The sequence below is a fragment of the Globicephala melas genome, chromosome 4, assembly GCF_963455315.2.
Source record: "Globicephala melas chromosome 4, mGloMel1.2, whole genome shotgun sequence".
Lineage (NCBI taxonomy): Eukaryota > Metazoa > Chordata > Mammalia > Artiodactyla > Delphinidae > Globicephala > Globicephala melas.
In genome coordinates, this window is record NC_083317.1 from 71837582 (window position 1) to 71861461 (window position 23880).

The 23880-nt window shown below is 38.7% G+C and overlaps 1 protein-coding gene across 2 annotated transcripts in view; it reads left to right on the forward strand.

Annotated features, from left to right (window-relative positions):
• Positions 1 to 3697, forward strand: part of FBXO45 (F-box protein 45) — a 13869-nt gene extending 10172 nt beyond the window's left edge. Inside the window, exon 4 of one of the 2 annotated variants that reach the window (XM_060298224.2) lies at positions 904 to 1016. Coding sequence is in view for 1 of the 2 variants with exons in the window: in XM_030859741.3 (XP_030715601.1) it covers positions 904 to 1089 (186 nt within the window). In the remaining variant the exon portion in view is untranslated. Of the gene's footprint in view, positions 1 to 903 lie in introns of both variants that reach the window. The other variant, XM_030859741.3, reaches the window with a different exon arrangement.
• Positions 3698 to 23880: the final 20183 nt, after the last annotated feature.

Sequence of the window (23880 nt, forward strand, 5' to 3'; positions counted from 1 at the left end):
TCTGCATCTTTAGAACCTATAGTCAGATTTGGCTATTCATGATTATGTAAGTTCCATGTTGTATGTAGAACTGCTTTGTAAATTTTAAAGGTTGTGGAAGTGTTTCATTATAGTAATTTTTTTTTTATTGTGGTAAAATATACACAACAATCTTTATTCTTTTAACTATTTGTAAGTGTATAATTCAGTGGCATTAAATACATTCACAATGTTGTATAACCATCATCACTATATATACCCAAAACTTTTTCATCATCCCCAGCATAAACTCTGTGCCCACTGAACAATAACTCCACATTTCTTCCTCCCCCAAGCCTCTGGTAACCTCTATTCAATTTTCAATCTATATGAATTTGAATATTCCAGGTGCTTGATACAAGTGGTATCATATAATATTTGTATTTTTGTGTTTGGCTTATTTCTCTTAGCATAATGCTTTCAAGGTCCATTCATGTTGTAGCACATACTAAAATTTCATTTCTTTTTAAGGTTGAATAACATTCCATTGTATGTATGTACTATAGTAATTTGAGAAAATTTAGGTAGCCTTTTTTGGTAAAATATGCCAAGTTATAGATTTTAGTGGTAACCTTCTTAAGAAAAGTCTTTAAAAAGGATAAATAAAATCTGGGGACTGTTCAGGAAGAATATTTAAATTCTCAGTATTAAATATAAATCCCACACAAGTCTTAAGTTTTTTTAAAAAAACTATCAAAACAAACATTTATGATGAAATTGATGTATGTTCTTTTTCTAGATGTTTCTCCCTGACCAAATAACTTTTTTGGTTTTTCTAGATAACTTTTGAGATATACATATTCTTAATAATATTTTCAACTTGATTACATCTAGCTGTGCCTTTGATGGGTTTTCTTCTTACCTTCTTTTGATGTCTGTTTGCAGATAGGAGAAAGAATTCGAGTCATCTTGGACATGGAAGATAAGACTTTAGCTTTTGAACGTGGATATGAATTCCTGGGGGTTGCCTTTAGAGGACTTCCAAAGGTCTGCTTATATCCAGCAGTTTCTGCTGTATATGGTAACACAGAAGTGACTTTGGTTTACCTTGGAAAACCTTTGGATGGATGACAGTGGCTTTCTTGGGATGAAAGACAGAGTGGAGGAGATACCTGCTTATGGAAAGTAGAATCATGAAGTGACAGTGTCATACATGCATGCCCAAGAAACATCCTGAAAAAACACATGATATTGTTAACTGGAGAAGCAACTCTACAGCAGAGATTATCTTAGTGTTTCCTCTTTTCTACTGGGCCAGAAAAATCCTCAGGGTTGCAGTTGGTTGAGTGGGCAGTTGACATATGCATGTTTCAACAGATTTTGTCTCTAAGTTAGCGATGTGATATTTTCAACTTTTAAGGTGAGATCTTAGAGATGGTGTAAAAGGGATAAGATAGGGAACTAGCAAGAGTTTTAAGTAGTGTGTTTGTGAAGAAAGACTGATCCTGTTTTACAACTGCCTGTTTTTTCTCCAGACCCTTTTTTCCAGCCAGCTTGACTATTAGAAAAGTATGAAACTGGTTGGATTTTATTTAATATTTTTAATATATTGAGAAGCATGGTCTGCCTGGACTGCACTTCTCTAACGGTGAGATATAAAATTGTGCAGCTATTTTAAAAGTTGTATATACAATATGTGTGTAAAAAAAAAAACTGTAAAAAAAAACAGGACAAAGGAGTTGCTTTGTTCTAGTTCAGTTTCTTAAAAACCACTACATGGTACAAAATTAGAATAACATTTAGGGACAGTTTGGTAACTACAAAGAAGAAAATTTTAAGAGGAGATGTGTTGTATTGGCTCATTTTGTATTATATTTGGCTTACAGTTTCCATGCCTATTACAGTCTGATTTATTTTTTTAACCATCAAAATTATTATACAGGTCCCTCAAATCTCCAGGCTAAGATTGAGGGAAGGCAAATCTATTTCTAATCATTCGTATATCAATAATAATAATAATGTGCATCTTATAGAATCTGGTTTTATTTTTTGACCTTGCAAGAAAGTGTCTCATAAAAACAGAGAGCATTGCCATTTGTTCTTATAGGCCTCAAATATGAAAGCTGTTAGTCACAGACCTTAAGAAAATAATTGATCAATGGTCCTTTTATTTTGTAACTTTATAATGCTGTAGATATTATAATTTTTTAATTTCATATTGTTTACATCATGCAACAATCTAAGCCTCAAACTCTTTATTGGGGTTGTCAAGAAAATGTTTACTCATCCATCTGAAACAGTGCCAACCTGAACCCAGCTTAAGAATGTTCTTTATCTCATTATAAATAATTGCCCCCATGGGACTTGAAATAAAATACCTTATGCTGGAAACTTCAGGTTGGTGATATTTTGAAGGTTTTATTGTAGAAGAGTTTAACGTTAATTCCTATTCAGAATTTTTGACTAAGAAATCTGATTTCACTAATACTCTTTCAAATTAATAATTCAACGTACATGAGCTGAGATTTTCTTTTGTTAGAAAGGAAACAAACATCTTTCTGTATGAAAGTATAAATTGTATGGTTTCAGATACATCTTTGTGATAAGAAGTGACTAAGGCAAGTGGAATCTTTGTAGTTTTTAGGTTTTGCTGTATGCATATTTTGTTTTGAATCTAAAAAAATTAGGGACAGCAAGCATCTGGCTGCGGTTCTTGGGTTGCTCCTTGCGAGTTAATATTATCAGTACTCCTGTGAAACAAGGGATTTCAGTCATGAACAAAGATTTCATTTTTGCCACCTGAAAGGTTTACAAGTATTTGTTGTGTATTTGGTGTGTTGCTTAAAGGTGTAATCTGTTAAAGATCCTTTTTGATACCCACATCAAGAAAGAAACCTCCTAGAAACCATATTTAATACTACAGAGTGAAATTATATGTTAAATGTATTAGAGAACATAGCTGCTACAGAAATTGATTTTTCTTGGTGTAGAACAACTCAATTTGGCAAAGTTTAAAATTTAATTAAAGAAGAGATCTGGTTCGGGATAAAGATTGAACTAGTTAGAAAGCTATAAGGTCTTTTAAGCACTTGTTTCTTTTTCAGATTGTGATATGGTCAATTCAAGAACTTTTGCTCAGAGTTTTGTTTATATCTTCTGTTTTGTCTTATTAGTAAACATTCATTTGTAACAAAGTTTTGAAGGTGCTGAATGGAAAACGGAAACACATGGTTATTGCATATCGAACCTAGAATCAAATGATTGCCTAAATATTTAATAACAAGCCATTCTTGTCTCAAAGACTTAAATTCTTTAATATCCAATTTGCAAATTTTATAAAATGGAGGTTCATATTTAGCATGAGCATCAGGGGAATGAAGAGCCTTCATTTATAACCTGGTAAATTAATTTGTTACTGGAGACCAATAGTAGTTGTACAGAATACTAAGACAAACTGTTATAATGTTCGAGGAAATGGAATCTCTTTTTCATTGGTGCTGAGAGAGCACTTAGGTAGAAGCCAGTTGCCTCTGAATATTGAATATAAATCATCTAAACCAGTGGTTCTCAAACTTGGCTATAGTTTGGAGTCACAGGCATTTTGAAAAATATTGATGCTTGGGTCCCATACCCTAATATTCTGATGTTGGTCTGGGCTATGACATGACCATAAGGATTTTTAAAAACTTCTTAGGTGATTTCAATATGTTGCCAAGGTTGAGAACCACTGATCTAAATTCACCTTAAGTTTTCTCATCTGCAAAAAAAAAAAAAAAAATCCTTGCTCCCTCCCTTCACTACCTCATAAGGATATTGGGGGTAAAGAAGAAAATAATGGGAAAGTGCTTGTGCTATGGATAAAAAGTGCTATTGAAAGGCAAAGTTATATTTGTTGTATTTCAGCTGAAACTATGATCAGGAAGAAATGTGTAATTGAATTTGCTCTGTTGACTTTGGAAACCAGGAGCACTCTCTTTGGTTCTTAAATTTAGCAAAGCGTGCAGATGGGTAAGAAAACATTACTATTACTCTTATTCATTCTATGGTCTTCTGTCATACTTGGGATAGGCTGGTTTAATTATCTGGTTTTACACAGGAAAGAAGAAATATTAAGTTTTAAAGTCTGTACTGGTCAATGGCTCACAATTCATTAAAACTTTTCATACAAAGAATTCTGTGGTTAATATATGTCATTTCTTAGTTGCCGTTATTTTTTCATTATCTGACTTTTGAATATTGAACCATTTATTTCACCTCCTTCATTCTTATTCCTGTAAGTGTGGATATAGATTTGATAAGGCACCTAGACCAAGTAGGTGTTGCTCAGTTGAATACTTCAACTCATGGTTCCGTGATTAGGCATCTTCCATCTTTTAGATATGATTTGACCTGGGAGAGAGAGTTTTGAAAAGAACAGAGCCCTAACCCACATAGTAGGTATTACAATTAACTTTTCATTTATGTCTCCAAACTGCTGTTTATATAGACTGTAATATTTATATTTTTCGTCGTTTAAAAAAATGAACAGTTTGATAAGATAGAAACTTGAATTTTAAAGATGAGTATTGAGATTACATTCTAGAAATCAAGACCACCACTTTAAAGCCTTCCTGAAAGGAACAGTTCATACCTAACCCAAATGCTATTCTAATAAAGCATTCCTCAGTTTCTCCAGCTGAATGTAATCTCTCCTTCCTTGAAATTTCCTTGTCTTTATATTTATCTATACATAGCTCATGCTGTATTACTTTGTACCTTGTATAAATTTATTTATATTTATTATTTGTTTATGCCTTAGCTCCCCTAAACATCTTAAGAAAGAATCTCTGATGGACTCATCTTTATGCTCATGTTATCAAACCCAATGTAGGAAGAAAAAAAGCTCTGAATTTACAGACGATAGTAACTAAAGATAGATGAGAAAAATTCTTTTTGTATCCTATCCGAGTGAAGCAAATCTGAGGCTTGTAAGGAAGAAATAGTGACTGTGAATGCATTTTAGCCATTCCCCTTTATTCTTAAATATTGGTAAACTCTGATACTTAGTTCTTGGTATAGATTTCTTATTTGTTTAGAATTAAAATTAGAATTCTGTATATTAATTTTTTGAAATTCTTTTTTGCTTTAGTTTCTTAATAAAAAATTAAGACAAACATTAATCCCCTGTGATTGCTTACATTTAAAACAAGGAATTTTTTTATATATTGGTCAGGAAGAAAAATGGTAATACCTTAGTAGCCAAATGTGTTGATGGAATTTACCTATAAATTCCATGCCTTTTAATAATGGAATCCACATTTTCCATGTTTAGAATGGACCATGGCCAGGGAATAATAATTCACTAGAATCCTGTTTCGCTATCGCCTCCACCCCCAGCTAACAGTTGTTTGATAATGCAGTTGTTTGCCAAGAGTTATGAGAATCAGGCATGGCTGAACAAATGGCTCCTGTGATCTAAAAGCTTAAAAGAATCAGTTGATCATGTTGCTGAAAGTTGCTTGATGTATTAATATGTTAAAATTTATACAAAGTTTTAATTTTCTAAAGGAGAATTAAGTAGGTGTAAAATTTCTGTATCCTTTTGTTTAGTGGGAAGAGATACCAGGGACAGCTTTACCAGTCTGTTGTCCTAATTTCTTTTTTGAATCCTCCCCCAAGCCATTTGCTTTTTATTTAATGTAGTCATTAAAGTATTTTTGAGAGCAACATGTTCTCTACTTTTCAGAATATAGTTTGTTGAAAGAAGTAGCCCCTCAAGATTTAAGATTGTCATTGTTCCGCTTCTGTGTATAGGATTTCATGATGAATGAGTGACTCAAGAAGTAAGAATCATTTAGAGAGTTTTCCTTAGGTCACTCTGTTGACAGTCCTTAATTTCTGTTTCTTTTCTGAGAGGGGGGGAAAACATATAAGAGAAAGATTAGGGATTGTCTTTCTTCTCCCTCTTTTTCTCTATAAATGAAATGGAGGATGAAATTGAGTAATGGGAATGGTGTAGAGGTCCTATCTCCTTTGAGAAGGCTCCTGAAATGATTTATTAAAATGCTAATATCCATTTAGATTAATTAGAGGCATATTGTAATGGGAGTAGGCCAGATATCTTCATTCTAATGTATAAAAGGTTTTTTTATTCAGCCGTGCCCTTTGTTGATTACCTTTACTTTCGAAAGAAAGGATACTTAAGGTTCAAATGGGAGGGGTCAATGACTTCTCTCCCCACCTCAACAGTCCAGAGAGTGATATATGTAGTTCACAACTAAATTGCCCAGAGCTCTACCAGCCTCACTAGACTCCACAACCCAGTGGACAGAGTGAGGGGAGGGTACGCCTGGAGTACATTGAAAGGACAACCAACTGCTCTTTTAAGTAGTAACTCTACCAGGTAAAGGCTGGTGGGGTTTTTTGGTTTTGTTTTAATTCTCATGGCCTACATCTGTGTAACAATCCCTGCACTTCATATTTTTTCAGATGCCTCTTTTAAAATGTTTTGAGGAGCTCAGTAATGTTCTAGCATTTTGGTTTTAAGGTAAGAACACTGGAGTAATAGTTCAGGAGTCACAAGCTCTAAGGCCTGGCAGTCCTGGTAGCCATGACATGGTTCCTGAGCAGATTTCTTCCCTTTTAGGGCTGTTTCTTTACGTGCTTAAATGAGGAGATTGACCCAGCTCAGTGGTTCTCATTTTGGGCTGCTCACTAGAATCACCTGGGAAGCTTTAATTTTTTAAACATCTTTATTGAGATATAATCAACATATAGTAAGCTACACTTATTTCAAGTGTGCACTTAGATAAGTTTTGACATAGGTATACACCCATCACAATCAAGTTAATATATACCTGGGAAGCTTTTAAAAGATAAGATTTCCAGGCAAATTAAATTAGATGGGGTAGGGGGGATGCACTCAGGCATCAGTAACACTATTTTTTTTTAAAGTTCCCAGTAATTCTCCTCTGACTAGAAATCACCATTCAGGACTGACTTTTGAAGAGACTGAGAGCGGAGGCAAAATCTCTTTTATGACCAGGAAAAACAAAACAAAACAACAACAACAACAAAATATATATATTTAGTTTATATAATATATAATTTGTTATATATATATATATTCATATATAAAACTCTAGCCCTTTACTGAGAACAAGTCAATGGCAGAGCCAGAGCTAGTAGCTAAGGCATCTAATACCTACCTCTTCTGTTTGTCCTTCTGTCATCCTTAGCTAAGTATATGCAGTCATTTAAAAGAGAATGGACTTGAGGACACGGAGAGGGGGAAGGATAAGCTGGGGCGAAGTGAGAGAGTAGCATGGACATATATACACTCCCAAATGTAAAATAGATAGCTAGGGGGAAGCAGCCACATAGCACAGGGAGATCAGCTCGGTGCTTTGTGACCACCTAGAGGGCTGGGATAGGGAGGGTGGGAGAGAGACGCAAGAGGGAGGGGATATGAGGATATATGTATAGGTATAGCTGATTCACTTTGTTATAAAGCAGAAACTAACACACCATTGTAAAGCAATTATACTCCAATAAAGATGTTAAAAAAATAAAAGAGGTCAGTGTCCTTATTAGGATTCTTTCAGGGACAGTGGATTTAGTATCCTTCCTGAATCAGGGTGGTTATGAAATTTGAGTGCTAAACCAAAGCTGAGAAGCTGCACCTGTGGTTTGTCACATGTTAGAATCAAACTTTTGACCTCTTCGAAAAAAAGGGAGATATAATCATTGAAAATTGCTGCAGGAGAGAAATGGTAAAAGCTGGTGTTATGGGTTGAGTTGTGTCCCACCCCCACCCCCAAAGTCCCAGGTGCCTCATAATGTGACCTTATTTGGAAATAGCGTTGTTGCAGGTGTAATTAGTTAAGATCATACTGGAATAGGGTGGGTCTCCAATCCAGTGTGATTGGTGTCCTTATAAAAAGGGTATATTTGGACCCAGACATGCGCAGAGGGAGGATACCACATGAAGATAAAAGCAAAGATTGAGCAGAAGCCATGGAATATCAAAGATTGCCAGCAAAACTACCAGGTGCTAGGACAGAGGAGGCATGGAACAGATTCCTCCCTTACAGCTCTTAGAAGGAACCAGTTCTGCCCACACTTTAGTCTTGGACTTCTGGCCTCCAGAACAGTGAGAAGATAAATTTCGCGGTTTTTTTTTTTTTTTTTGCGGTACGCGAGGCTCTCACTGGTGTGGCCTCTCCTGTTGCGGAGCACAGGCTCCGGACGCGCAGGCTCAGCGGCCATGGCGCACGGGCCCAGCCGCTCCGCGGCATGTGGGATCTTCCCAGACCGGGGCACGAACCCGTGTCCCCTGCATCGGCAGGCGTACTCTCAACCACTGGGCCACCAGGGAAGCCCCAAATTTCTGTTTTTAAGTCACCCAGTATGTGGTATTTTGCTATGGCAGCTCTAGGAAATCAGTATACCTGGTAAGTTTTTGCTCTACCAATTTTCCTATTTCTCTCTGGGGGCAACTTCGACGCTGTACTGTGTTGTTCACTGAATCAAGAGTAAGGCCAGGAAATATTTTCAAGGGTGTTATAGATTTGTTGGAAGGTCTTTTGTCAGGTTGCATTGGTAACCCAGAGTTTGTAAAGTACAATACGTAGTGTAGTGGTTAAGGGCATGGATTCTGGAGTCAAGACTGCCTGGATTCAACCCCAGTTCTACATTTAATAGCTGCGTAACTTTGGAGAAGACGTTTGATTTCTCTGTACCTCAGTTCTCTTCTCTGTAAAAGGGGAACGGCGAGGGGAGTGCTAAATCGTTTATAGGATATGGTGAGGTTGAAATGAAAGGCCCATTGAGCTGCTTTAGAACAGCGCCAGGAACATAGTAAGCATTCAGTACATTTCTCATTATAATAGGTAAATATCATTAAGAACCGACCTTGAGAAAAAAGCAAGTGTGTGTGTGTGTGTGTAAAAAAAATTTTTTAACACATTTGGTCCTAAAATTAGGAATAGGAAACATTAAAAAAAAGTATTCAAAGCAAGAGAAACTTTAGGTAGTTTAAGCAAAAGAGACAGATTAAGGGGTATTTCACAGAGGACCATGGCAAGAATGCAGTTGGACTTCACAAGGGACTTGCACAAAGCAAGGGAAAGGCATCAGGAGCCTGGGAGTATCGCTTCTTCCTCGTCTCTGAGACATCTCTTCACTCTTTCTCTTCTACATAGTTCACTTTGTGGAAAATGGCTGCCTTGTACCTATTCGTTCAGATATCAACCCAGGATGAGATTGGACCCCTAGTCCTAATACCAAATTCGAAAGATAGGGACTCCACTTCCCACTCCAGTCAGCTGTGGTCATGTCATAGGGTGGGGAGCAGGTTCACTAGTACCGAAGCTGCTAGGGTCCCAAGTCTGTACCCAATGGCTGGGAGGGGAGAGGAGAGTAGTTGGGAGGCAGTCACAGAGAAGAGAGGCTGGATACCACACAAACACCAACAAACGTGCTTTTTGTTTTGTTTTGTTTTGTTTTGCGGTACGCGGGCCTCTCACTGCTGTGGTCTCTCCCGTTGCGGAGCCCAGGCCCCGGACACACAGGCTCAGCGGCCATGGCTCACGGGCCCAGCCGCTCCGCGGCACGTGGGATCCTCCCGGACTGGGGCACGAACCTGCGTCCCCTGCACCGGCAGGCGGACTCTCAACCACTGTGCCACCAGGGAAGCTCCCAAACGTGCTTTTAAAAAAAAAAAAAATTTATTGGAGTATAGTTGATTTACAATGTTGTGTTAGTTTCAGGTGTACAGCAAAGTGAGTCAGTTACACATATACGTATATCCACTCTTTTTTTTTTAGATTATTTTCCCACATAGGCCATTATGGAGTATTGAGCAGAGTTCCCTGTGCTATACAGCACGTTCTTATTAGTTATCTATTTTATATATTGTAGTGTGTATATGTCAATCCCAATCTCCCAATTTATCCCTCCCCGCCTTATCCCCTGGTAACCATAAGTTTGTTTTCTACATCTGTGACTCTACTTCTCTTTTGTAAATAAGTTCATTTGTACCCTTTTGTTTAGATTCCACATGTGATATGATACTTGTCTTTCTGTGTCTGGCTTACTTCACTCGGTATGACAGTCTCTAAGTCCATCCACGTTGCTGCAAATGGCAATATTTCATTCCTTTTTTATGGCTGAGTAGTATTCCACTGTATATATGTACCACATCTTCTTTATCCATTCCTCTGTTGATGGACATTTAGTTTGCTTCCACGTCTTGGCTATTGTAAATAGTGCTGCAATGAACATTGGGGTGCATGTATCTTTTTGAATTAAGGTTTCCTCCAGGTATACACCCAGGAGTGGGATTGCTGGGTCATATGGTAGTTCTATTTTTAGTTTTTTAGGTAACCTTCATACTGTTCTCCATAGTGGCTCTACCAATTTACATGCCCAGCAACATGTAGGAGGGTTCCCTTATCTCCACACCCTCTCCAGCATTTATTATTTGTAGACTTTTTGATGATGTCCATTCTGACTAGTGTGAGGTGATACCTCGTAGTTTTGATTCGCATTTCTCTAATAATTAGTGATGTTGAGCTTTTCATGTGCTTTTTGGCCATCAACCATGCTTTTATTTCAGAGTTTGGCCATATAAAGAGTAGCACGTTTAGGGACTCTGAGAGGGGGGACAAAACCAGGAGGCTAAAAGGGGTGAGGAGAAAAGGATACAGAGAGGAGAGCAGGGCAACCCCATAGAGGGATGGAGGCTCACAGCCTGATAGCACCCGAGGGAGAGGACCAGCGACTCCATGCCAGACTCAGTCCTGAGAGGCAGCAGACACCGCCTGGGCAGCAGGGGCTGCACCTTAGCAGGAGCTGGTTTGCTAAATAGAGGGCAAGAATAAAAAGCTCAGGTCCTGTGGATCTTGAAAAAAGAAACTATGCTTCTTGCCTCCTACTTCTGTTCCCTGCTTTAAGACAGAGACTGAAGCATGGTGAGATTTGCAATTCAAAGGGAAGCCAGCTCCATGGTCTGCTTTTTGTTTGGCTGATCTTGCATCATGAGCACCCAGCTACTCATTGGCTGCTCATTCTGAACAGCCAATGTGTTGCCCTCTGTGAATGTGAAAAATGGGGGTAATTGCATTGTTAAGAAGTTGCTCCCTCTTTTGTGGGAATCATGCTTACATAGTTCATTGGATTCCTTTCCTGGAGGACCCCAAGTTTAATTTCAGTTGTTTTGGGGGTCCTGAAGTGAACTTAGGGTCACAGCCTGGAGGGGAATTTGGTGATGTGGTGAACTGAGGAAATATTTTAGGGAAAGGACAGATCTCAGTCAGCTCAGGATGCTATAGTGAAATATTATAAACGGAGTGGCTTATAAACAACAGAAATTTATTTCTCCCATTTGGAGGCTAGAAGTATGAGATCAGGGTGCCAGGGTATTCGGTTTCTGGTGAGAAATTCTCTTCCAGGTTGCACACCTTTCTAGTTGTATCCTCACATGGCTCACAGCAGAGCAGAAAAAGCAAGCTCTCTTGTGACTCTTTTAAGGCCACTGATCCCATTCATGAGAGCTTTACCCTTATGACTTCATCTATCCTAATTACCTCCTAAGGCCCAACCCCACCTCCTAATACCATCACTTTGGGGGTGGAGTTTCAACATATAAATTTTGAGGGGACACAAACATTCAGTCCATAACAGCAAAGGAATCATATGTTCAAATCCTCTACTGCTTCAACCAAGTGAAATGTTCCTGCTTTGCATGGGGTGAAACTTAAGAGCTGCAGGTTTTGAGGTAGAAAAGGAGCTCTTATAGGAAGATGGAGCCAGGCATCCTCCCAGAGGGGGCTCAAGAGGACCTACTGCACTGTGCGCACCCTCCTCCCTGCCCAAGCATGTATGTGTCTCCTGATTCCATGACCTGTTGTGGCCTGCCACACTTGCACCCATGTCCCTGACCTAGGAACCCTCACGAGGAGTTGAAGTCTCTTCTGTGCAGCTGCCCCTCTCATGAGGAAGCACAAGATACAGTAAAGAACAAGGGTAGTACAAGGTTTGTCCTCTGTGCATCTCTCCCCCAGGGCCTTATCAGAGGTGGCTCGTGGAAAATTATGATTGACGCTTTCTTATCTCTTTTCCCATCAGCATCATGACTAGTGGCATGAATAAAATACTAAGAGCCTCTAGTGTAGGGAATCAATGTAGAGCTCACTCTCCTCACTTGGATGTTCATTCATCTCTCATACATCTATTGAGCACCTTCTTCATAGCATGTACGGTGCTGTGTTAGGACCAGGTCCCTGCACTCCTGATCTTCGTAGATGTCGTGCTTAATATTTCTGAGCACCTGCTGTGTGCTTTGCCTACATTATCTCATTTATTTATCACAACATCTTAATGGTATTCACTTTTTTGGGGATGTGAGTTGATTTACAATGTTGTGTTAGTTTTAGGTGTAGAGCAAAGTGATTCAGTTATACATAAGATAGCACAGGGAACTATACTCAATATTTTGTATTCACTTTTTATAGGAGAGACCTGAGGCTCTCAGAGGATAAGTGACTTGCTAAGTTTCGGAGTTGGGATTTGGACCCAGATCTATGACTCAAAAGCTTGATCACTTTCCATTCAAGGGGGAGACAGACACGTCAATAGACAAACAACCCATAACAAAGTGGGTGTTCTTGAAGAGGCAGACACAAGTAGTGGTGGTGGCCGACTTGCCTGGAAAGTCAGCAGAGACGCTGTGACAGTTGCTTTATTCATCAGGACTGGGAAGACAAATGGGCACAACACATGTTCCCTGCCCTCAAGCCACATTCAGGGTCTGTGCTAGCTCCTCTTTGCTTCGTCTCTCACCTCTGTGAACTGTCCCCTTTCGTCCTGCCTATTAATTATGATCAGCAGTAACTACACAACCCCTGACCTTTGTCTGGGTGGCCAGATAAAATATAGGATGGCCAATGAGATTTGAATTTCAGATAAATGAATACTTTTTCAGTGTAAATATGTTCCCAGTGTTGCATAATATGTACTTATGCTAAAGAATTATTCATTGTTTACATAATTCAAAAAAAGACACGTACCACAATGCTCATTGCAGCACTATTTACAATAGCTAGGACATGGAAGCAGCCTGTCTATCAACAGATGAATGGGTAAGGAAGATGTGGCACATATATACAATGGAATATTACTCAGCCATAAAAAGAAACAAAATTGAGTTATTTGTAGTGAGGTGGATGGATCTAGAGTCTGTCATACAGAGTGAAGTAAGTCAGAAAGAGAAAAACAAATACCATAGGCTAACACATATATATGAAATCTAAAAAAAAAATGGTTCTGAAGAACCTAGGGGCAGGACAGGAATAAAGATGCAGACCTACTAGAGAATGGACTTGAGGACATGGGGAGGGGGAAGGGTAAGCTGGGACGAAGTGAGAGAGTGGCATGGACATATATACACTACCAAATGTAAAATAGATAGCTAGTGGGAAGCAGCCGCATAGCACAGGGAGATCAGCTCGGTGCTTTGTGACCACCTAGAGGGGTGGGATAGGGAGGGTGGGAGGGAGGGAGACACAAGAGGGAGGGGATATGGGGATATATGTATATGTATAGCTGAGTCACTTTGTTATACAGCAGAAACTAACACACCACTGTAAGGCAATTATACTCCAATAAAGATGTTAGAAAAAAAAAGAATTATTCATTGTTTATCTGAAATTCAAATTTCACTGGTGTCCTGTATTTTTATTTGCTAAATCTGGCAACTCTAAACCCAGCCAGAGACCTCTTGTTTGGTCCTCACAGCCAGAAGCCATACCTTTCTTAGCCCTTGGCTTTTCTGTGTAGCATCCTGATAGCAGCCTAGCCCTGGGCTCCTGGGCTCCACCCAAGCACTCTCACCTGCTACTGTACATGCCCCAGCATGGGAGCGGGCTCTGCTGCTGCTGCAGAGAAAAGCTTTCATCATATTTTCTTGCTCTGCTTTCTCTGATAGCACCTCCCTGGCACCACACTGGCAGGCTGGCACAGTCAGCAGAGCATGCAGGTAGAAATTGGCAGAGCTTCATCTCAAAGGAAATGGCCCAAGAGGGGAAAATGTTGAAACAGTAGAAGTCTGTGGCCTAAACTCAAAGCACAGACTGTTAATAAATATCCTTCACTTTGCAGGTTGGAAGAAGCAGACATTTTTAGTTACTCGATTCTTTCCTCAGTTAGGGCTCCTGGTCCCTCTCCTCCTCTTCCCTGTTCAGATGTTTACTAAGGACCTACCATGAACACCGTACTATCAGACAGGCAGAGATGAGGAAAACTTCTCCCTCAAGGATCTCATGGCCCAGCAAGGAAACCAAGATCTGCCTAAATAGCTGTAACATACAGTAGAAAATTAACACCTGAGGGAAGTGCAGAGAGAAAGCTATGAGACTTCAGAAGAAGAAGAAGAAGGGGAGGGAGAGGGTCAATCCAAGCTCCTTCGTGAAGGAGGTGTCTTTTGAGCAGACCCTCAAAGGATAAATAGTATTTAAACATTCTCATTTTGCTAAATAACAAACTGTTGAACACTGATTCATTAACAGCAATTTATAATTTGTCAAATGACCAGTTCACTAAAACCTTGTTTCTTTTAACTATTTATAGACTTTATAGCAATTTGTTTTTTACCAAAACTTCCAAATATTGTTTATTATTGTTTTTTAAAATCTCAGGCAATGTTCATGTCCCAAATATCAAAAATATCATAAGGTTTATTTCTCTCTTCCACCCAATTTTATTTTTTAATGTCTAAAAATGGTATAAGTTTCAGGTGTACAGCATTATAATTTGACATCTGTATTCACTACAAAGTGATCACCATTACAAGTCTAGCTGCCATTCATCACCTTAGAGTTGATCCGCTTCACTCATTTTGCCTACCCCATAACCCCTTCTCCTCTGGTAACCACCGATCTCTTCTCTGTATCTGTATACCTGTATCTGTGCATCTGTTCTTGTTTCATCCTGTTTGTTCATCCGTTTTGGGTTTTTTTTTAGATTCCACATATTGGTGAAATCATATGGTATTTGTCTTTCTCCACCTGACGAGTTCACTTAGAATAATACTTTCAAGGTCCATCCAAGTTGTCGCAAATGGCAAAATTTCATTCTTTTTTATGGCCGAGTAGCATGCCATTGTATATATACACCACATCTTCTTTATCCATTCATTCATTGGTGAACACTTAAGTTGTTTCCATATCTTGGCTATTGTAAATAATGCTGCAATGAACTTGGTGCATATATCTTTTCAAGTTTGTGTTTTCATGTTCTTCAGATAAATACCCAGAAGTGGAATAGCTGGGTCATACAGTAGTTTTATTCTTAATTTTTTGAGGACTCTCCATACTGTTTTCCATATTGGCTCCACCAATTTACAGATTAGTAAGTGGATCCCCATCACCTATAGTCCATGTGATTTTCAATCTGGTGGTTTTACCCTGGTTTTTGGGTAGAGTCTGCTCATGAGTGCTTTAAAAGTGGGTTTTCCAGACTGGTGGTTGCTGAGGGGAAGGGGGTTGCGGGAGGGATGGAGTGGGAGGTTGGGGTTAGCAGATGTAAGCTTTTATATATAGAATGGGTTAACAACAAGGTCCTACTCTATAGCACAGAGAAACATATTCAATATCCGATGATATACCATAATAGAATACTTTTTAAAATAATGTATATTGTATATATATGTATAACTGAATCAATTTGCCGTATAGCAGTAATTAACACAACATTGTAAGTCAACTGTACTTCAACTTAAAGAAAAAAAGGGAAAAAAGTGGGTTTTCCATTCCCTGCATTTCTATAGTCTTCCTGAGCATATTCCCCATTGGTTTTTCAAAGCCAAGAGCTTGGGATGCTTGACTGGCTTGTGTCTCCCATGCAGGATCTAGGGGTTGGGGTGCCTGATGTGGAGCTCAAATCCCTTGTTCCTCAGGGAAGAGATTCATACTTTTGTGATCCCTCTGCGTGTGGATCACTGTGGCTAGGGTGTGAGTTTTTCTTTGAGGAGCCCGTCTCTCTGCTTCTCTTACCCATGTCAATGCTGTCCTTCTACCTTTTGTTGTGGAAGCTCTGTTCCTCCAGTTTTCAGGTCCCCTTCCGAGGGGATTATTCCATACATAGTTGTAGATCTCTTGTGTCCACTGGAGGAGGTGAGTTCAGGATCTTGCTACAACACTGTCTTGAACCTTCTCTTTCCTGATGAATCTCTTCCAACCAACTTTAAACTCATTTCTCTGTGTGCTTGGGCTTCTGCGACTCCACTGACTTGATTCCCATGGGTACAATTTTCTGCAGACACATGCTTGAAGCTTTCTCTATCGCATGACTATTCCTATGTAATTCTGACTTTTTTGAAATAAGCAGAATAATAAAGACAATAACAACAAACACCCACTGTTCAGCTTTAGCAAATCTTAACATTTTTCAATATTTGCTTCAGATAATTTTTCACTAGAAACAAATATTACAGATACAGTTGAAGCCCCTATATACCCTTGCCTGTGATTTGATTCCTTTCCTTTCCAGAATCTGAGACTTCTCTTTCCCATGTTTATTTTTATACTTTTCTACATATGCATGATTCCTTAAAGGTTTAGCATTGTTTTGCATATCTAAAAACTATTTATGTATGTACATATATATCATAATACCGTTTATGTCCTTCTTTAACGTTATGTCCTTATGATTTATCCATACCTAAGCATAGAGCTGTTAATTCATTTTAGATTACTGTATAGCATTCCATTTTACAAATATACTACAATCTATTCATTCTTCTATTGATGGACGTTTAGGTTATTTCCAATTTTTTATTATTACAAACAAAGCTGGAATACATTCTGTACATACACTATAGTCTCTCTAGAATATATTACTAGAAATGGCATTCTATAGGTTATACTCATCTTCACCTTTGTTAGGTATTGCCTAATTGATTATCAAAACATTTGGACCAATTTACTCTCACTTGCAATATTTCTGTTTATCGAGCAAGGGGCAAGGGCAAACCCCACAGATAACACGTGGTACATGCATGTTTCAACCTGCAGGTATAAGGGAAAGTATGTGGTGCCTCAGATTCTGACCATTTCATGAGGAAGTGTGCTCAGGCCAGGCACAGCTGGACACACTATGTATTGTGTACAGGAGAAGGACTACACGTTTCCTGTGACCTCACATGTTTATAGAGGTGTATGGAGGAATCAGGATCATCTGAGCAAGCTGGCTTTGTGATTAAGATTTTAGCCTTCCTGGCATGAGAAATGTGTCGGAAACAGCCCAATAATTTAGAGAATTTATAGACCGGAGGTTCTGCAGCCCTCCCCGAAGAGCCAGCTCATGGATAGGCTCCCTGCACAAGGCTCACAACAGTCGTCCAGCAGACAACTGGTTTATCTCTCTACATTACACCTCTGGCCCTGGAGGCTTATTAAACATAGGCCTTCTGATGCAGGGAATGTATTAGTCGACAACATTGTGACAAATGTGCCTCATGGGCTATGAAAGGCAAAAAGGTATTTTGGGACTTCTTGTCCACATCTGTAATACAAAGGAAGAAAGGGTGTTTTAAATTTTTTAATATAGGTCTTTAATCTATTTAGAATGTTTTGTTTTGGAGAAAGTGGAAATTTCATTATTAAAAAATATGATTAACATATTATCCTTGTCCTGTTTATTAAACAGCTTATACTTTATTCCATTGATTTACAATGCCCCCTCTGTCACTAATCAAGTTTTCATACATACATGGTCAGTTTGAGGGCTCCCTGTTCTATTCCTCTGGTCTATCCTCTACACATAGACTAACACCATACACTCTTGGTTATTCTTACTTTATAATCAGTTTTCATTTTTGAAAGAGTAAGTTCCTCAACCTTGTGATTTTAAAAAATTGTTTTGGTTTTTCTTGGCCATTTGTTCTTCCATAGAATGTTAGATCTAACTTGTCAAGTTACCTGAAAATTCTGTTGTGATAAGCATTAAAAATAGAAAATATAAATCAATATACATATTGAATTAATAGATTTGAGAAGAACTGATTTTTTTAAAAGAGCTTATATCTTTATGATAAAGTGTATTCTCATCCATGATCATGGTATATCTCATTATCTTTTATGTCTTTCAATGTTATCTTTAAGGGTACGATAATTAGATAGGGTTCTCCACTTGGATTTGGAACAAATTGAGAAATAAAGGAGTAGTACTTAGGAGACAAAGATATTACCTTTTGCTGATAGAGACCGGGTTAGAGGATATGGCTTTGGGTCAGATAGTCAAGTTCTTGGTACTAAATATCAGTAAGCATTCAAAAGATTTATACAAACAATCTCAAAGATAGAACTATATATAGGACCCTGTCAGGAGTTTGCACCCCAAGAAGAAGAAAAACAGAACTGAGCCTAGCACGCCCACATTATTCTTCCTAAATTTACTATTTAATATCACTCTGTCCTCCAAGGAGCAAAATGAGTAAAGGGGCAGAGAGACTGAGAGGGTTTGTCATACCAGTAGAGCTCCTTTCAAATGGATAGAAATCTTACAAGTAGGAAAAAATATTCTTTCTTTATATTATATACCTTATATTAGGTTTTAGTCTTTTTAAATTGAGAATGGAATTTGTTTCCCATTACACTTTTTCATTGGTTATCATGGGTATATAGGAATTCTCTTGATTTATCTATGATGACCTCATTTTCAGCAACCTAAGAACCACCTTATGAGTACGTAATGTTATTATTCTCTTTTAGGTAAACTGAGGCAACGGAGAGTTTAAGTAACTTGCTCAGGGTCACAGACGTAGGATGTGGTAGAGCCTGGCTCTTGCCTAGGCAGTCTGATTCCAGAGCTTTCACTCTAAATCCCCATGTAAACTTCTTTCACATGAACGCATAGTATCCGTTGCATGGATGACCCATCATTTATTTACTCAATCCCTATTGATGAACATTCAGTTTATTTCCAGTCTTTCCTTATTACAGATACACTGCAACAAGTAACCTTGTATATATGTCATTTTAAACACATGACATGAAATAAATTTCTAGCATAACAAGATGTCCTAGGTTCATCTTGCACTTTTCCTGCCCCAGACCTGGAATCAATTGTTCTATCAAGGAGCCTGGCTACTTTTAGTGGGGAATAGTATTTAGAAACCAATATCTGGGCTTTTGACACGTATCTTTTACTGAGACTCTCTTAATCTTTAAATGTCTAGAAAATGTCTTCATTTTGCCCTCACTCTTGAATAAGTTTGACTAGGGGAACAAAGTCTAAGTTAACAATTCCTTTTCCTTAGCACTTTGAAAATATTACTCCATTATTTTCTGGCATGATAAGAAGTTTGCTGTCAGTCTAATTATCTCTTCTCCATAGTTAATCTTTTTTCTATAATGGCTATTAAGATTTTTTCTATAAACTTATTATTCCACAATTTCACTTCAGTGTAACCAGATGTGAATTTATTTTTATGTATCTTGCTTGATACTCAGCATGTACTTTTTATATGAGAACTCATGTTTTTCTTCAATCCTAAAAATTTTTCAACTATTTTTATAGCTTTATTGAGACATAATTCACATACGATAAAATTCACCTTTATAAAGTATACAATTCAGTGGTTTTTAGTATATTCACAAAGCTGTACAACCATCGCCACTAAGTCAAGAACATTTTCAATACAGCAAAAAGAAACTCCATACCCATCAGCAGTCATTCCCCATTCCTCCCTTCCCTGATTCCCTGGCAATCACTAACCTACTTTCTCTCTCAATAAATTTCCCTATTCTGGACATTACATATAAATTAAATCATGTGTGACCTTTTGTATCTGGCTTCTTTCGCTTAGCATAATTTTTTCAAGGTTCGTCCATGTTGTAGTATGTGTCAATAGTTCTTTCCTTTTTATGGCTGTATAATATTCCACATGTATATACTGCATTGTTTGGTCCATTCACCAGTTGAAGGACATTGTAATTTCCACTTTTTGGCTACTAAGAATAATGCTGCTATGAACATTTGTGTCCATATTTTTAGACAAACATGTGCATAAAAATATTATTTCAATTCCCATCAGTGGAATTCCATAGGAGTAGAATTGCTGGATAATATAGTAACTCTAACTTTAAAGTTTTGAGGAATGGCTAAACTGTTTCCCACAGTGACTGCACCATTTTACATTCCTACTAGCAGTGTATGAAGATTACAACTTCTCCAAAACCTCACCAACACTTGTTCTTTTTTTTTTTCTTCTTTTTAAAAAAAATTCTAGCCATCCTAGTGGTAGTGGTAACTTGTGATTTTTAAATAATTTTGAATATCTTCTTATGTACTTATTAGCATTTACATAAGTTCTTTAGAAAAAGGTCTATTCAAATTTCTTGCCATTTTTAAATTGAAAAACTTGTCTTTTTATTGTTGAATTGCGGAGGTTCTTTGTATACCCTAGCATGATGGTGCCCTCTTGAAGTACACAAACTTAATTTGATGAAGTCAAATTTATCTGTTTCTTCTTTTGTCAGTTGGATTTTTGGTATCATAGCTGAGAAACCATTGCCTAATCCAAGGACATAAAGATTTACTCCTTTGTTTTTTTCTAAGAGTCTAATAGTTTTAGTTTTACATTTTAGTTTTACATTTAGGTCTATGGTCATTTGGAGTTAATTTTTGTTTACGGTGTGAGGTAGGGGTCCAACTTCATTCTTTTGCAAGCAGATATACATATGAACTTTTTTTAAACATCTTTATTGGAGTATAATTGCTTTACAATGGTGTGTTAGTTTCTGCTTTATAAAAAAGTGAATCAGGTATACATATACATATATCCCTATATCTCCTCCCTCTTGCATCTCCCTCCTATCCTCCCTATCCCACCCCTCTAGGTGGTCACAAAGCACCAAGATGATCTCCTTGTGCTATGTGGCTGCTTCCCACTAGCTATCTATTTTATATTTGGTAGTGTATATATGTCCATGCCACTCTCACTTCCTCCCAGCTTACCTTTCCCCCTCCCTGTGTCCTCAAATCCTTTCTCTACGTCTGCATCTTTATTCCTGTCCTGCCCCTAGGTTCTTCAGAACCATTTTTTTTTGGATTCCATATATAACACATGAACTATTAATTTTCAAAAATTTCTTCCTCACAATTCTCTCCATTCTTTTCTTATGAGACTTTTAAAAGAGATTGGAATGGAGACTCAACCTATTCTCTATGTCACTTGACTGCTGTTACATTTTTACATAGGAGTATTTTTCATAGTGTTTACTCCTCTGTCATATTTTAATTCACAAACTTTCTCTTTGTGTTCCGGTTTGCTAAATTTTTAAAATCATTGAATAAAGATTATATTTACAATATTTCTAAACTATTTTTTCTGATTAAGGAAAAACCCATTTAATTAATTTATTAGTTTTGAATATGTAATATAGGTACATTGTACAAAATTCAAAAGATATAAAACATAATGAAGAGGTTAGTGGCTTTTTAAAAACACATCTGTTCTTGTTTCATTTTTGCCAGTTTTTGTTTCATAATTTTGTATCTGTGTAATGCATATTATTCACAGAGCTAGTTGAGCAGCAGGATGGATAGGAGAGAAGCCCTGATGGTGAAATGACAGTGGGAAGGAAAGAAGGAGGGTTTGGGAACAGTGAAGAGTTGAGTTTGATAGGAGAAGAGCTTGTGCAATGAAGTCTAGTGGGAGGAAAGGCTGGAAAGGTGGGTTGGGGTCAGTCTGTGGACTTTGGAATAAAAGGTGACAAAAGGTTAGTTGAAAAATTTGAACATTATTCTCTTAGCAATGTAGTCTTTGAAGATGTTTTTCACCACACAACAAATACTGTGCTTTAGGAAGATTAATATGTTTTAAATAGGCCAAAGAGAGAAGATTGATAGTCTAGGCCTCATCAAAAGCTTTCTGTCTCAAGTGAGTACTCTCCCCCTTGCTCTGCTTGACCTCCTTTTAAAAAAATAAAAATAAAATGTCATGTATTGGTTTTAATTTTTATGAAAGCAATGATCTACATAGTTTTTTTTTAACCTCTTTTAACAGGTCTATATGCTGATTCTAAGCCAGATGTTTCAGATATTTCCTGCAAGGCTTGATTTTCGTGTCAGTCTGTAGTGAAATACTCTGTTTTGTTGACTGCTCCTTAGAGTTCCCACTTCCACTCTGGGTGCGGAAAGGGGCCACCCTCCAGAGGCACCCGGCTCCCCGGGTCCTGCAGCATTCTCCCAGCAGGGGGCAGCAGCGGCACACTTCAGAGTCTCAGGGGAGGGTGGGGTGTTGTGGGGTGCCCAGTGGGGAGGAGCTCACAGAAGGAAACCCATTGAGTGCAAAAAGTTAACTAGTTCCTCGACCCACTTCAGAGCCAAACCCACACCCTGCGGTGGGTTGAGCCACAAACACTGTTTTCTGTAAAGCTGACAGAGTCTTCTCTTATGGAGGGAGGAGGATGCTCTCAGTACTCTAGAGGACCTGGGTTTTTTGTTTTTTCCTTTCTCCTAATTCTTTATCCTCTGCTTTTGCCCATGAAAGTTCTAGTTCCTCCAGCTTTCCTTTTGCATTCTTTCATTTCCTCCAGTTTCCCACCACCATGGTTGTGGGTCCATCCAAATAATCACCTCCTTGACACTGGGTCACACTGGGAAGAAGAGATGCAGCGTGAGGGAGGGGCAAGCTGGCTGGCTTCCTGAGCTCCTTGCCTCCCTAGAGGCATCATTTTTAGATTAGATTAGAGACTGGAATCACCTCTAATCAAAGGCACCTGGCAATCTCTTGCACATCGTCCTGTTCCCACTCACTTGCTGAATCCTCTGCCTGGACAGGATGAGAACATGGGCACCACCCCTGCAATCTGGCCTGTAACTTGGTCTACCCCTGCATGCCATGTGGAGAAGGAATTCCTGGGGGCAGAACACGTGGGGTTGGGGATCAAAGCACAGTGGTGGGAGATAGTTTTTCAAAGATCCCAAAAGAATGTGATCCTAGTACTTTCTCACTGCTTTCCCCCAAATCTGCTGTTACGATGCCCTACGCAGCATGGCCAGCCTGGCATTTTACAGTAGAGGCGGTGTGGTGTAGTAGAAAGCACATGGGACCAGGACACAAGCCATATGCTTGACTTTACTGCTGTGTGGTTTGGGGCAAGTCACTTACCTTCAAGCCTCAGTTTACTCTCCTGCAAATGGATATTGATAATACTGTCTATAACCACCTTACAGAGTGGAGATAGCCAAGTAAGATAATGATATGAAAAGGTTTTATAAACAATAGAATGCTTCAAAACTATCATTTGTCACAACTTTTTTTTTTTTTTACTTAATTTATTTATTTTTGGCTGTGTTGGGTTTGCGTTGCTGCGCACGGGCTTTTTCTAGTTGTGGCGAGCAGGGGCTACTCTTCATTGTGGTGTGCGGGCTTCTCGTTGTGGTGCCTTCTCTTGTTGCGGAGCATGGGCCGTCGGCACACGGGCTTCAGTAGTTGTGGCTCATGGGCTCTAGAGCACAGGCTCAATAGTTGTGGTGCACGGGCTTAGTTGTTCCGTGGCATGTGGGATCTTCCTGGACCAGGGATCGAACCTGTGTCCCCTGAACTGGCAGGTTGATTCTTAACCACTGCGCCACCAGGGAAGTCCATGACTACTTCTTTTTGAAGAGCAGTTTGGCTTCTGTTTCATGGGCACAGAATCAGATATTGGGACAAACTGGATTCTCGTGGGTTCCAGGGCTATTGGGAGACAAGTCAGGATAGAACAGAGTGGGACTATTTCTAGGGACTTGGCTCCTAGCCCTCTGTGAGAGGAGGGGTTTCTTTCTTTCCCTTGGACCAAGGGAGACTAATAGGGTGATCTACCTCTAGAATTCTGGGTCTGGACAAGATCACCAAAGGGTCATTAGTCTTAGGCCATTTCCCTGTCTCTCACC